The 15216-nt window shown below is 44.8% G+C and overlaps 1 protein-coding gene across 1 annotated transcript in view; it reads right to left on the reverse strand.

Moving 5' to 3' along the window:
• The window catches only part of LOC138642474 (protein transport protein Sec23A), a 354941-nt gene that overhangs the window by 286330 nt on the left and 53395 nt on the right, over window positions 1–15216 (reverse strand). The window contains exon 3 of the mRNA XM_069730653.1: window positions 2969–3026. Coding sequence (XP_069586754.1) covers window positions 2969–3026 — 58 coding nt within the window. The remainder of the gene's footprint in view (window positions 1–2968; window positions 3027–15216) is intronic.

Below are 15216 nucleotides of genomic sequence, written 5' to 3' on the forward strand. Positions count from 1 at the left end.
AAGCACCATGCGAAGCACGTTACACAAGTCTGGAATGGCGGCCCAAAAAAGGTGAAGAATCCTCAACTTCAATATCATCATAAGAAGCGTCAGCTCAAGTTTGCAATAAAGTATCAAAAGTATACAGTAGAAGTTTATAAACGGGTGATTTGTAGCGATGAGATGAAAGTCAATAGACTAGGCTCTTATGGATGCAAATGAGTCTGGAAGAAATAAGGGAAAAAGGGGCTAACGGATTGAGAAATTGAAGGAACTGTCAGGTTCGGTGGAGGAAGTCTGATGATATGGGGTTGTTTCACAGCCAAAGGTGTTGGATAATTGACCAGGATGGATGGTGGTGTCAATACTGAGCTATATGTGAGTGTCCGACAAGACGAGTTACTTCATATACTCTGGTACTATGGGTACAAAAGGGCGACATAGTGTTCCAGCAGGACAACGACCTGAAGCATACATCGAGATTGGCAAAGAAATGGTTCAATGACAATGAAGGTGCTGGATTGGCCCCAACTGTCCCCAGACGTCAACCAAATTGAACACTTGTGGGTAGAGTTGATGAAAAAGCTGTATACATACCCAAGTGAGTTGACCAGTATACACCAATTTTGGAAAAGTGCAGTAAAGACCTGGGATCAGATTTCGCTAGAAACATGCTTGAGTATGATCGAGAGAATGCCCAGAAGGATTCAGTCAGTGTTGAAAGCAAAAGGTGGATTTACAAAATACTAACAAAATAATAAAAAATAAAATTTAGATCTTTAGGAGCCAAATATTAACACTGCAGTGGCATGACAAGAATCTGCATAACTAATTATATGCTAAATAGTTGCAAGTCAAATTTATGTATGAGATAGCCAAGATGATTGTCTATAAAATGATGGCAGTCTTACGTTCAAAGCAGAAGCGGATGGCGAGATATGGAGCCTGAAAGTCAAAAGTTCTAAACATTGTGACAACTAGTCAGACAAAGGGCATGTCCACTATTCGGACAAACCTCTTCTGAATCCGTCTTCCCTCGGGATAATAACACTAAAACTCGCCTCCGGAACCAGCATATAGCATTGGCTCTCCTGGGGATGGAGTGATATCCACTGGATGTAAGTGATTCGCCTGAAGGCCGGAGAGGTGAAGGCAGTGTTGACTGGCCAACAGAGGGATCGCCAAACACAACAATGCTCCCAGAGAGAGCCAGTGCCAAAGCCGCTGGAACAGCGGATATTTCTGCAGACTCAAGATCTCCATAGTCATGTGTACACCATTTTTCCTATTCACAGTGCTTCTGTAGAGCCTAGCAGCAGCGGCAGAAAATAGGATCCTTCACCCAGGTCAAAGATTTGATTTTGCAGTAGTATATAAAAGATGTGTTGCCACTCTTATAGCACCCAGTACCTCAAATCCATTTCACAGTTCAAGCTGGTTTAGACACTGGATGAGCAGGAAATTCCACACAATTGCTGTTTTTACAGTATTATATTCCTGTGACACAGACATTATATTGACTACAGCTTCAGTTAAAGAGAATCTGTCAGCAGTTTTTTCCTGAGCAATTTTGTAAAAAAAAATTGGATGTTAGGGGGTGGGGTTGATTTACCATGTTCACTATACAGTAAAACTGACCTGGAAATAAGACTTTCCAGGTCTGTACGATTACACAGATACCAAACATGTATAGTTTTTTTTTTATTTAAGGGGTGAAAAAAAATCAGGCATTTGAAAGAAAAAAAAAAACACTTTGCTTGTGTCGCCATTTTCCAGGAACTGTAACGTTTTCAATTTTCGGGATAAGGAGCTATCTGATGGCTTATATTTTACGCAGAATTGATGTTTTTACTGATACCATTTTGGGGTAGATACAAAATTTTGATCATCCCTTATAGCATTTTATTGCAGCCAAAAAAAACATAATTTTGGAATTTCGATATCTTTTCTCATTACGCCGTTTACTGATTAGACTAATTTAATTTATATTTTGATAGATCGGCATTTTAAGAAAGCTGTGATACCAAACGTGCATTTTTATTTTTTTTATTTTATTTTTAATGGGGCAAAAGTAGGATGATTTTTTTTTGATAAATAAAAAAAAAGTTTTTATCCTTATACTGTATTTAATAGTCCCCTTGGTGCCCTGTGATCACGTCACGAGCGCACCGAAGTGTGCATGGAATGATGCTGCCCCTCTGTCGATGCGTGTTAAATGCTGCTATCAGTGGAGACATCAACATTTAACAAGTTAACAGTCGCGGGCGGAGGTCCACTCCACCAGTGGCTGTTATAGGCACATGATGGCTGATTACATCAGCTATCATCTGCCAGGCAATATGCAGGCTCGGCTTGTGAGCCCGCATCAAAGGTAGGGACACGGCATATGACGTACATGTACTTAAAATGTTGTGAAAGGGTTAAGCTAAAAGTGCCAGAGTTCTGGCTTAACTTGCTTTCATGATTTGCAACAGATGATGATTTGCAACAGATATATATGTATTTTAGACATGTTCTGCTCCATGTCCAACAAAAGGGCAAGGCCGTTGTAAAAAGAGGTGCGGTTTGTCTGAAAAACAGAATGGACAAGATTCTCAAACCGTGAGCCCAATAATTTCAGACCAGAAGTAAGCCAACTAATAGGTGGTGTAGACTTGAAGTAGACAGTCTTACAATAGCAACAGTCCAAATGATAGCCAGTGCTTACATCTTCTTAAATTAATTACTTTATTGATCCAGTAGTATAAAAGGCACAAAAAAAACTTGAACACATCAGCAGAAAAATTATAAAGGCAGAAAAGAAATGTTCACTGCGCTCCCAAGCAAAATGCATCAGATCTGCATGGTCCTTTGTCAAGCCTGACACTGTATGAGTTTCACTCACAGGATTAATTTTCATTTCATTGTTCACGTTCCGAGTAGTCAAACTTGGGATGTTGCCCTGGGACCAGAAAGGCTTGTATACAACAGACTTACTAACAAGTCTCACCTGATTTCGCTGGTAACAGAAGTTGCAAGCCCAAAGCTTTGCTCGATAGTCCACTTGACTGCAATGCAAAAGATACACGATTACACAATTAAAATGGAAAGTACGGTATATTTTAACTTCTGAGGCAAATAAACTTGAGCAGTTCTAAACTACACTATCTCAGTCTAAATTCACTAACAAAATCTACACTGAACCCAGTATTCGAAATTATTAGTGACTAGATGGCAGCCCAATTCTAAAGAATCGGGAGTCTAGAATCCATATATACTTTATTTATTCAAATGTAAGAATAATACAATTAATAAATAATAGTAAGAAAGAACAAAAATAATAGGCAGTATATGGAGAAAACACCAAACAAAAGTTCAAAATTGGTGTGAAAATGTCACTGAACCACTTCACAACTAAATATATATAGTTTTGGTAAATGGTATTATCATTTTTTTGACGAAATTCGGCAGGAGCTTGAAGAGCAACGTCACTGGGCCCGCCTCCACGCAGTAGAAACTTGCTGTGAGGTAAAAATTCAAAAATCACACCAAAATGGCGGGCGGAGTGTGTCACAGTACGGCACGTTTCTGATTGGTCGCTCGCAGCAGGCGGCAACCAATCAGAAACTGGACACTGTTGACGTCACTTATCTCCAGACATTAGCTCCGGACATTAGCTCCGGACATTAGCTCCGGACATTAGCTCCGGACAAAGCCACGGAAGTTGGCACAAATTGCAGGAAGTAGTATTCTAGGCAATTATATATTAGACTAGATGGCAGCCCGATTCTAAAGAATCGGGAGTCTAGAATCCATATATACTTTATTTATTCAAATGTAAGAATAATACAATTAATAAATAATAGTAAGAAAGAACAAAAATAATAGGCAGTATATGGAGAAAACACCAAACAAAAGTTCAAAATTGGTGTGAAAATGTCACTGAACCACTTCACAACTAAATATATATAGTTTTGGTAAATGGTATTATCATTTTTTTGACGAAATTCGGCAGGAGCTTGAAGAGCAACGTCACTGGGCCCGCCTCCACGCAGTAGAAACTTGCTGTGAGGTAAAAATTCAAAAATCACACCAAAATGGCGGGCGGAGTGTGTCACAGTACGGCACGTTTCTGATTGGTCGCTCGCAGCAGGCGGCAACCAATCAGACACTGGACACTGTTGACATTATCTCCGCACATTAGCTCCGGACATTAGCTCCGGACAAAGCCACGGAAGTTGGCACAAATTGCAGGAAGTAGTATTCTAGGCAATTATATATTAGATGAGCGAGTGTACTGGTTGCTAGGGTTTTCCCGAGCACGCTCAGGTGATCTCCGAGTATTTGTTAGTGTTCGGCGATTAAGTTTTCCTCACCTCAGCTGAATGATTTACAGCTATTAGTCAGCTTGATTACATGTGAGGATTCCCTAGCAACCAGGCAACCCCACATGTACTTATGCTGGCTAATAGGTGTAAATCATTCAGCTGCGGCGATGAAAACTTAAGGTACCTTCACACTCAGCGACGCTGCAGCGATACCAACAACGATGTCGATCGCTGCAGCGTCGCTGTTTGGTCGCTGGAGAGCTGTCACACAGACAGCTCTCCAGCGACCAACGATCCCGAAGTCCCCGGTAACCAGGGTAAACATCGGGTTACTAAGCACAGGGCCGCGCTTAGTAACCCGATGTTTACCCTGGTTACCAGCGTGAAAGTAAAAAAAACAAACACTACATACTTACCTACCGCTGTCAGTCCCAGGCGCTCAGCTTCTCTGCACTCCTCCTGCACTGACTGTGAGCACAGCGGCCGGAAAGCAGAGCGGTGACGTCACCACTCTGCTTTCCGGCTGACCGACGCTGACAGCCAGTGCAGGAGGAGTGCAGAGAAGCAGAGCGCCGGGGACAGACAGCGGTAGGTAAGTATGTAGTGTTTGTTTTTTTTACTTTCACGCTGGTAACCAGGGTAAACATCGGGTTACTAAGCGCGGCCCTGCGCTATGTAACCCGATGTTTACCCTGGTTACCAGTGAAGACATCGCTATATCGGTGTCACACACGCCGATCCAGCCATGTCTGCAGGGAGTCCAGCGACGAAATAAAGTTCTGGACTTTCCTCAGCGACCAACGATCTCCCAGCAGGGGCCTGATCGTTGGTCGCTGTCACACATAACAATTTCCTTAACGATATCGTTGCTACGTCACAAAAAGCAACGATATCGTTAACTATATCGTTATGTGTGAAGGTACCTTTAATCTCCGAACACTAACAAAATACTCGGAGGTCACCCGAGCGTGCTCGGGAAAACCCGAGCAACGAGTATATTCACTCATCACTAGAAATTATATATTTTAAAAAAATTCTGCAGAATTTAATGTTTCCTATTGATGGAACCAATGCAAAACATCATCATCATATAGGGAACCAATAAACTTCAAAAATTACCAAACGAGTTGAGAAGAGACTGAACAGAGGTTGGATGGAGAAATAGTTGGACCGTCTTTACAACATTTCTGGGCATGGCACCACCTGAGTCGGCCAGTTGTCCAAACTCTACATAACCAGCAAATAAGATTAGGAAGTCGTCACAGTCAGCAGGAAACAAAAAACATCAAGGACCTTGAGACGGTATCTTTCTATGTTCTTCTGATTGACAGGAGGGATTTCATGTTCTTAGGGTATGTGTCCACATTCAGGATTACATCCGGATTAGCTGCGGACTGAATGCAGCGTACAGCCGTAGCATTCAACCCGCAGCGTCCAGATGTTACAGCACAGTGGAGGGGATTTTATGAAATCCCGTCTCCACTATGCGTGCGAACATGCATCCGGTGGCCCTGCATTTACGGACATGCAGCGCGTCTTTTTAGAACACAGCATGTCTGTTTACCTTGCGGCAATGCTCCATCGCCGCAACGTAAAACACAGGGCCCTATGTATGGGGTACGGAGATTCCGGATGTGTGCAATGAACACATCCGGAATCACCGTGCGTACAGAAGGGGCGGCGCTTTGGGTGGAGCGGGTTTTCCGTTCCGTCCAAAGCGCCGGCATTACGGACCGTGGACATGCACCCTTACTGTCAGAAAATGTAACACCCTCTAAAAATATTACCATTCTCCCAAAGCAAGTTTCATTGCTAGTAACATAGTAACATAGTTAGTAAGGCCGAAAAAAGACATTTGTCCATCCAGTTCAGCCTATATTCCATCATAATAAATCCCCAGATTTACGTCCTTCTACAGAACCTAATAATTGTATGATACAATATTGTTCTGCTCCAGGAAGACATCCAGGCCTCTCTTGAACCCCTCAACTGAGTTCGCCATCACCACCTCCTCAGGCAAGCAATTCCAGATTCTCACTGCCCTAACAGTAAAGAATCCTCTTCTATGTTGGTGGAAAAACCTATTCTCCTCCAGACGCAAAGAATGCCCCCTTGTGCCCGTCACCTTCCTTGGTATAAACAAATCCTCAGCAAGATATTTGTATTGTCCCCTTATATACTTATACATGGTTATTAGATCGCCCCTCAGTCGTCTTTTTTCTAGACTAAATAATCCTAATTTCGCTAATCTATGTAGGTATTGTAGTTCTCCCATCCCCTTTATTAATTTTGTTGCCCTCCTTTGTACTCTCTCTAGTTCCATTATATCCTTCCTGAGCACCGGTACCCAAAACTGGACACAGTACTCCATGTGCGGTCTAACTAGGGATTTGTACAGAGGTAGTATAATGCTCTCATCATGTGTATCCAGACCTCTTTTAATGCACCCCATGATCCTGTTTGCCTTGGCAGCTGCTGCCTGGCACTGGCTGCTCCAGGTAAGTTTATCATTAACTAGGATCCCCAAGTCTTTCTCCCTGTCCGATTTACCCAGTGGTTTCCCGTTCAGTGTGTAATGGTGATATTGATTCCTTCTTCCCATGTGTATAACTTTACATTTATCATTGTTAAACCTCATCTGCCACCTTTCCGCCCAAGTTTCCAACCTATCCACATCCATCTGTAGCAGAATACTATCTTCTCTTGTATTAACTGCTTTACATAGTTTTGTATCATCTGCAAATATCGATATTTTACTGTGTAAACCTTCTACCAGATCATTAATGAATATGTTGAAGAGAACAGGTCCCAATACAGACCCCTGTGGTACCCCACTGGTCACAGCGACCCAGTTAGAGACTATACCATTTATAACCACCCTCTGCTTTCTATCACTAAGCCAGTTACTAACCCATTTACACACATTTTCCCCCAGGCCAAGCATTCTCATTTTGTGTACCAACCTCTTGTGCGGCACGGTATCAAACGCTTTGGAAAAATCGAGATATACCACGTCCAATGACTCACCGTGGTCCTAATGACTCACCGTGGTCCCACATAGCATTCATTTTCTATGGGACTGTCAAATACAATAGTTATCGTCACCAGTTAGATAGGGAATTATTGAAAGAAGAACAGCAAAAGGCATTTGAGATCTCCATTCTGGGAAACAGTTGGCATTCCAGCAATCAGACCACCACCTATTTGCAAGTTATCACCTACACTTGGATCAATGATAACATTTAAAGTGTAAATGTACTTTCAACAAACTTTGCACAAATCAATATACCGTAAACACTGTGAGAAGCGAAAATACTGACGGGAGATATGTGTCACTGAGGATGTTCACCTCAGCGACATGAACCTGGAAAAATGAAACGGCATACTGTTTGCTGAGAGGAGTTAATTGGCCGTATTAAGGGCTTAGTTTTGTAAATAGTTTAAGAGTGGGTGGGAGGCTCCATTCCAGGGCAGGATCCAGAAAGTAAATGTGAAGCCTTTGGACTCAGTGTATCTGGAGAAGTAAATGTGAAGCCTTTGAACTCAGTGCTTGGTGTATCTGGAGATGAGATCTCCAGAGCTGTTCTTGTGTTAAAGAGAACCGAACCTCATTTTTGCTTTCCCTGAATTGCCAAAACCCAGCAGCCACATAGACTGTACTGTATGCTATTTTGTTTTCCCATTATTCCAGAAGAGCGGTGTTTGTTTACCTAATTTTGCACTGGGTTATGCAATACGTTTTCAATAAACCAGTTGAAAACTTAAATGGAAAGTGTTCCTGTTACTACCTCTCTGAGCAGCTGAGTGAGTTGATTAACAACATATGTACAGTGCTCAGTAGGGTTGAGCGACTTTTACTTTTTCAGGATCGAGTCGGGTTTCGCGAAACCCGACTTTGTCAAAAGTCGGGTCGGGTGAAATCGGCCGATCATTGCGAAAAGTCGGGGGGCCGACTGAAACACGAAACCCAATGCAAGTCAATGGGGAATAAAAGTCGGCAGTGAGTGGAGGACAGAAAAACACCTACAGAGCCCATTTTAATGTCAAAAACATCAATTCTTGTTACTTAAGCTTGTCAATCTTAATTAACCTTATAATAATAGTTAGGTATTGAAAATTGGGGGTCATTTGGTTAAAGTTGTGGGGGGGGGGGGGGAGGGCTGGCTCAATTTTTTCTTGGGCCCAGGAAATGTGGAATACGTTACGGCGGTGGAGCAGGGAGAGGTAAGTATTTCAACTTTGCAAGTGATGTGATCCTGAGCAAGCAGGGGGGGCACACTCGTTCGCATTGCCACTGGCACAGGGCCCCTCAAAGTACGGCGTTGTGATTGACGGCGGGGGCGCCTCCCACCGGCAGAGACACTTTTGCGTACTATGAGGGGCCCTGTGCCAGTGACGTCGCCAATGAGTATGCCCCCCCACCTGTTGAAGGAACCTGCACTTTCATCTGCACCTTCCTCTTTGTCCCTATGTAAGGTGGTATAGTGTTGTGAGTTCTGTTTTTGGGCTCCCTCTGGTGGTTACTGATGGTACTGGGTGATTTGTGTTCTGTTGTCTCTGGTGTCCACCTGTTCTATTAGGATTTGGGAGTTTCCTATTTAACCGGGCTTTCTTGTCATTTCCCCGCCGGCTATCAAGGTTATCAGAGTGTTTTGTTACCTCAGCTTCTGGCTTCAGTAATCTTCAGGACAAGCTAAGTTTTTGATTTTCTTGTTCCACGTTTTGCTTTATTTTTGTCTTGTCCAGCTTGCATATAATTGTTTCTTTGCTGCTGGTTGCTCTAGTGGGCTGTAATTGCTCCTCATGTTCCATGAGTTGGAACATGAGTTCAAGTAATTGCAGGATGGTTTTTTGAAGGGTTTTTTGCTGACCGCGCAGTTTACTTTTGTATCCTCTGCTATCTAGTTTTAGCGGGCCTCATTTTGCTGAATCTGTTTTCATACTGTGTATGTGCCTTCCTCTCATTTCACCGTCATTATATGTGGGGGGCTGCTATTTCTGTGGGGTATTTCTCTGGAGGCAAGAGAGGTCTGTGTTTCTTCTAATAGGGGAAGTTAGATCTTCGGCTGGTGCGAGACGTCTAGGATCAACGTAGGCACGTTCCCCGGCTATTGTTATTTGTGTGTTCAGGTTTAGGGTCGCGGTCAGCTCAGGTTCCATCACCCTAGAGCTCGTTGGTGCTTGTCCTTTTGTGATTCCCTGCCATTGGAATCATGACAGTATAGTATGCGGGAAGGGGAACCTGAGTTTCAGCAGGGTCAGATTCAGGCTGTGTAGAGTGCAAGGGGAATGTAGTGGTCTGTGTCAATGTACCAGCAGACTCATCTAGCAGTGGCTGGGCAATGGGCAGGAATGAGGAGGAAACACAGATATAGGCCCAAAATAAAAAAAAAGTAGGCTAAAAGCTGTTAAAAATTGTTAACAGTAGTAAACAGGCGGCATTGGTTTGTTCAGTGGAGGAGAACAACAATCAGCGGCAGACACCGTTAGTAGGCCCAACCAAACAAGTAGGCCAAATGCAGTTTCATATTCTAAATATAGGCCGAAAGCCTGAAGATTGAAGCTCGGCTTTGGGTAGTAGAGGAAAACAAGAGGCAGCAGCAGACAATGTTACTAGGCCCAAACCAAGAACTAGGCCAAATGTAGTTTCATATTGTTGTTACAAGCCGAAAGCCTGAAGCTTCAAGCTCAGCTTTGTTTAGTAGAGGAAAACAAGAGGCGGCAGCAGACAATGTTACTAGGCCCAACCCAACAAGTAGGCCAAATGCAGTTTAATATAAAAAATATTTAAACGAAAGCCTGAAGATTGAAGCGCAAGAAAAATAAACCAGGAGAACACCAAGGAGCGGCAGACACCGTTAGTAGGCCCCAACCCAACAAGTAGGGCAAATGCAGTTTAATATTTGAAACGGGACAACAGTTGAAGTTCAGCTTTGTTCAGTGAAGGAAAAAAAAGATGCAGCGGCAGACACCGTTATTACGCCCAAATAATAAAGACAGTGGTAGTAGGCGCAAAGTATTAAATAGAGTCCAGGGCCCCTGTATATTTTAACTATCATCTATCATTTCAAATAATTCGTATTGGCAGTGCCATTTCAGGTTTTACCCGCACAGACTACACAGTGGTGGAGCTAGGAGATGTAGTATTGCAAGTGGTAGAGCACAGTTCAATCTGGGGGGGGAACACTCTCTCATGGGCGGCGGTACTGGCACAGGGCCCCTCATATTACGACGGTGTAATATGAGTTGTGGTTCAGTGTCTCCCCCCCAAAAAATGAGGAAGTCTGGTGGAAGAGGCCGTGGGCGGGGGTTGCCAGCTGGTACTGTTGGTGCTGGTGGTGTTGCATCTCATGGTAGTGGCAAAAGCACAGTAGCACCTAAGGCTGGAGGTGTTCAGCCTGCGTCATCGTCTGGCTACACAAGGCCTCGAAGGCTCCCTTACCTGGGAGTAGGAAAACAGCTTTTAAAGCCGGAGAAGCAGGAACAAGTGTTGTCTTTCCTTGCTGACTCACCCTCTAGCTCTTTCGCCTCCTCTTCCCAAAGTTCTAAATGTAAGAGCAGCCAGTCGTCAGTGGATGCTCCCGGTCAGGAAAAAGACGTTTCCTTGTGTCCTTCTCCCAAACCAAAAGTGAAGGATGCAGCAGGCGACACTACAGGTTACTCCATGAAGCTCTTTACACATACCGTGCCTGGGTTCGAAAGGGAAATTGTACACTGCCAATTACAAGAAGAATAGGACATGGAGTGCACTGATGCACAGCCACAGCTAGATTGTGATGCTGTTCCATTGACTGTGATCACTACATTGCCCTTGCAGTTTACTGAGCCAGAATGTGACCCTGATGAGACTATGGTGCCCTGTCCCGAACGCTATAGCACCTTACACGGTGACACTGAGGAAGGTGCACATGACATTGAGGAGGAGGTGATAGATGACCCAGTTGTTGACCCAGATTGGCAGCCATTGGGGGAAGAGGGTGCCGCTGCCACTAGCTCAGAAGCGGAGGAGGATGATCCGCATCAGCCATCTACATTGCAACAGCTGTCATCTGGCAGGCCCGTATCAGGCCAAAAATGTTTGCGAAAAACAAAAACAGTGTTAGGAGAGCGTGGTCATTCGGTGAAAGTAGCACAGCGCACAATGCCTGAAAAGGTTTTCGATAGTAGGAAGAGTGTAGCGTAGCAATTTTTTCACCAAGATCAGAATGATCAGTCAAAAGTTATCTGTAAGAAATGCTCCAAGACCTTTAGCAGAGAGAAGAATCTTCAAAATTTAAATACAACGTGCATGCTTAGACATTTAACCACCATGCACTTGCAAGCCTGGACTAACTACGAAACGTCCCGTACCGTTGGTTCACCTGCTCGGAGTGAAGGTAGTCAGCAATACTACATTGCTTCCCTCACTGTAAGCCCACCGGTTAGGACACCACCAGCAGCAAATGTGGAGGTATCGTCGTAAGGCCAAAGCAGTCAGGGAATCACAAGGTTATTGGTAGGAAAGACTCTATGTTGGGCAACAACAAGAATACCATAACAAACTCTCTCTCAATCCGCCATGTCCACCACCACCACCACCGTTAGTTCCGCCATATGCAGCTCCCCAGTCCAGCTCACCCTACAAGAGACTCTCGTTAGGAAAAGAAAGTACTCATCCTCTCATCCACGTACACAGGATTTGAATGCCCACATTGCTATACTAATCTCATTACAGATGATGCCCTACCGTTTGGTTGAAAGCGAAGCTTTCAAAGACCTGATGGCCCACGCAGTACCACGCTATGACCTACCCAGTCGACATTTCTTTGCGAGAAAAGCCATCCCAGCCCTCCACCAGCATGTCAAAGACCGCATTGTCCATGCCTTGAGGCAATCAGTCAGTGGAAAGGTGCACCTCACAACAGATGCATGGACCAGTAGGCATGGCCTGGGACGTTACGTGTCCATCACGGCGCACTGGGTTAATGTGGAGGATGCAGGGTCCACAGGGGGCAGCCATAGTGTGACAGTTCAGCCTATCCCACAGTCTCAGGAAAAAGTTGGCATACGGCGTTCGCAACTCCTCCTCCTCCAGAAGCGAAAGCTCGTGCACAGAGAACAGTTGCCCTACCACTCCATCCGCAGCTGCCAGTGTTGCACACGGGGTGTCCCATTATCGAACAGCTAGTGGTAAGCGTCAGCAGGCTGTGTTGCAAATGAAGTGTTTGGGCGACAACAGACACACCGCGGAAGTACTGGTGGAGTACTTGCAGCAACAAACTCAGTCATGGCTGGGCAGTGTACATCTTGAGGCAGGCAAGGTATTCAGTGATAACGGAAGGAATTTTATGGCTGCCATAGCCCTTTCAGAACTGAAACACGTACCTTGCCTGGCTCACACCTTTAACCTGGTGGTGCAGGGCTTCCTCAAAAATTATCCAAAGTTACCAGCCCTGCTCCTGAAGGTGCGAAGACTTTGCTCGCACATCCGCCGGGTGCCCATACACTCCAGCCGTATGCTGAACCATCAGCGATCGCTGAATCTTCCCCAGCACCGCCTAATAATCGACGTTGCAACAAGGTGGAACTCCACACTGCACATGATTCAGAGGCTGTGCGAACAGAGGCGTGCTGTTATAAATTTGTGGGAGGATACACGGGCAGGCACTTGGATGGCAGACATGGAGTTGTCTTGTGTGCAATGGTCGACGCCATCATAAGCATTAACATCCCACTTATGCGTCTGCTGATGCAAAGTTTGACGCACATTAAGGAGCAGGCGTCTGCAGCCGAGGAGGAGGGAAGCCTTGATGACAGTCAGCCATTGTCTGCTCAGGGAACTGTACAGGACGAATTGGCGGACGAAGAGGATGAGGAGGAGGATGATGGGGATGAATATGTATGGGAGGAGGATGATTCTCAGGTGGCAATAGAAACTGGTGGCATTGCAAGGTCTGGTACAGGTTTATTGCGGGACACTTGTGATGTTGATTTGCAAGAAAGTGGGCCTCAACCCAGCAGAAACAGTTAATTCACACCTGGAACATTGGCTCACATGGCTGAGTATGCCTTGCGTATCCTAAAAAGGGACCCCCGCATTTTTAAAATGATGACAGATTACGACAACCGGTTGGCCTGCCTCCTGGATACAAGATATAAAGGAAAACTGCAAAATATCATGCCACATGAGAACCTAGGTCAAATATTGGCTACCAAACAAGCAACTCTTGTAGACCGTTTGGTTCAGGCATTCCCAGAACACAGCGCCGGTGATGGTTCTCACACGAGCTGCAGGGGGCAACATGGCAGAGGTGCTAGAGGTGCAGAAATCCGAAGTAGCGTTGGACAGAGGGGTTTTACGACAAGGTTGTGGAATGATTTCGCAATGACAGCTGCATCGATTCAAAGTGACAGGAGACAGCATTTGTGCAGTATGGTTACAAACTACTTTTCCGCCCTTATCGATGTTCTCCCTCTCAGGTCATTCCCCTTTAATTGCTAGGCATCTAAACTAGACACCTGGCCTGAATTGCCAGAATATGGATTACAGAACCTCGATTGCCCTGCTGTCAGTGTGCTTTCAGAAAGAGTGTTCAGTGCTGCTGGTTCAATACTGACCGAAAAAAAGGACACATCTGGCTACCAAAATGTTGATGATCTAACCTTCATTTAAATTAACCAATTATGGATTTCACATTCTTTTGCCCCACCTTCCCCTGCTGACACGTAGCTTGCCTGAAAGATGACTTGCTTTTGGGGGGGAGACACAGAACCCCAACTCTAGCCCTGTGGTATAACACAACACTATGAACGTGGAAGAAAGTGTCTGCCTGATATACGACGCACTAGCAGTACAGCTGAATATACACTGTGTGAGAATTTGAATCTCCATTTTTGGGGGGGAGACACTGAACCCTAACTCTGGCCCTGTGGGATAACACAACACTATGAACGTGGAAGAAAGTGTCTGCCTGATATACGACACACTAGCAGTACAGCAGAATATAAACTGTGTGAGAATTACTATCTCACTTTTGGGGGGAGACACTGAACCCTAACTCTGGCCCTGTGGGATAACACAACACTATGAACGTGGCAGAAAGTGGCTGCCTGATATACGACACACTAGCAGTACAGCAGAATATAAACTGTGTGAGAATTACTATCTCACTTTTGGGGGGAGACACTGAACCCTAACTCTGGCCCTGTGGGATAACACAACACTATGAACGTGGAAGAAAGTGTCTGCCTGATATACGACGCACTAGCAGTACAGCTGAATATACACTGTGTGAGAATTTGAATCTCCATTTTTGGGGGGGAGACACTGAACCCTAACTCTGGCCCTGTGGGATAACACAACACTATGAACGTGGAAGAAAGTGTCTGCCTGATATACGACGCACTAGCAGTACAGCTGAATATACACTGTGTGAGAATTTGAATCTCCATTTTTGGGGGGGAGACACTGAACCCTAACTCTGGCCCTGTGGGATAACACAACACTATGAACGTGGAAGAAAGTGTCTGCCTGATATACGACGCACTAGCAGTACAGCTGAATATACACTGTGTGAGAATTTGAATCTCCATTTTTGGGGGGGAGACACTGAACCCTAACTCTGGCCCTGTGGGATAACACAACACTATGAATGTGGCAGAAAGTGGCTGCCTGATATACGACACACTAGCAGTACAGCAGAATATAAACTGTGTGAGAATTACTATCTCGCTTTTGGGGGGAGACACTGAACCCTAACTCTGGCCCTGTGGGATAACACAACAACATGAACGTGGAAGAAAGTGTCTGCCTGATATACGACGCACTAGCAGTACAGCTGAATATACACTGTGTGAGAATTTTAATCTCCCTTTTTTTTGGGGGGGAGACACAGAACCACAACTCTGGCCCAGTGGTATAACAGTAAACTATGAACGTGCCAGAAAGTGG

The sequence above is a fragment of the Ranitomeya imitator genome, chromosome 1 (genome assembly GCF_032444005.1).
Source record: "Ranitomeya imitator isolate aRanImi1 chromosome 1, aRanImi1.pri, whole genome shotgun sequence".
Lineage (NCBI taxonomy): Eukaryota > Metazoa > Chordata > Amphibia > Anura > Dendrobatidae > Ranitomeya > Ranitomeya imitator.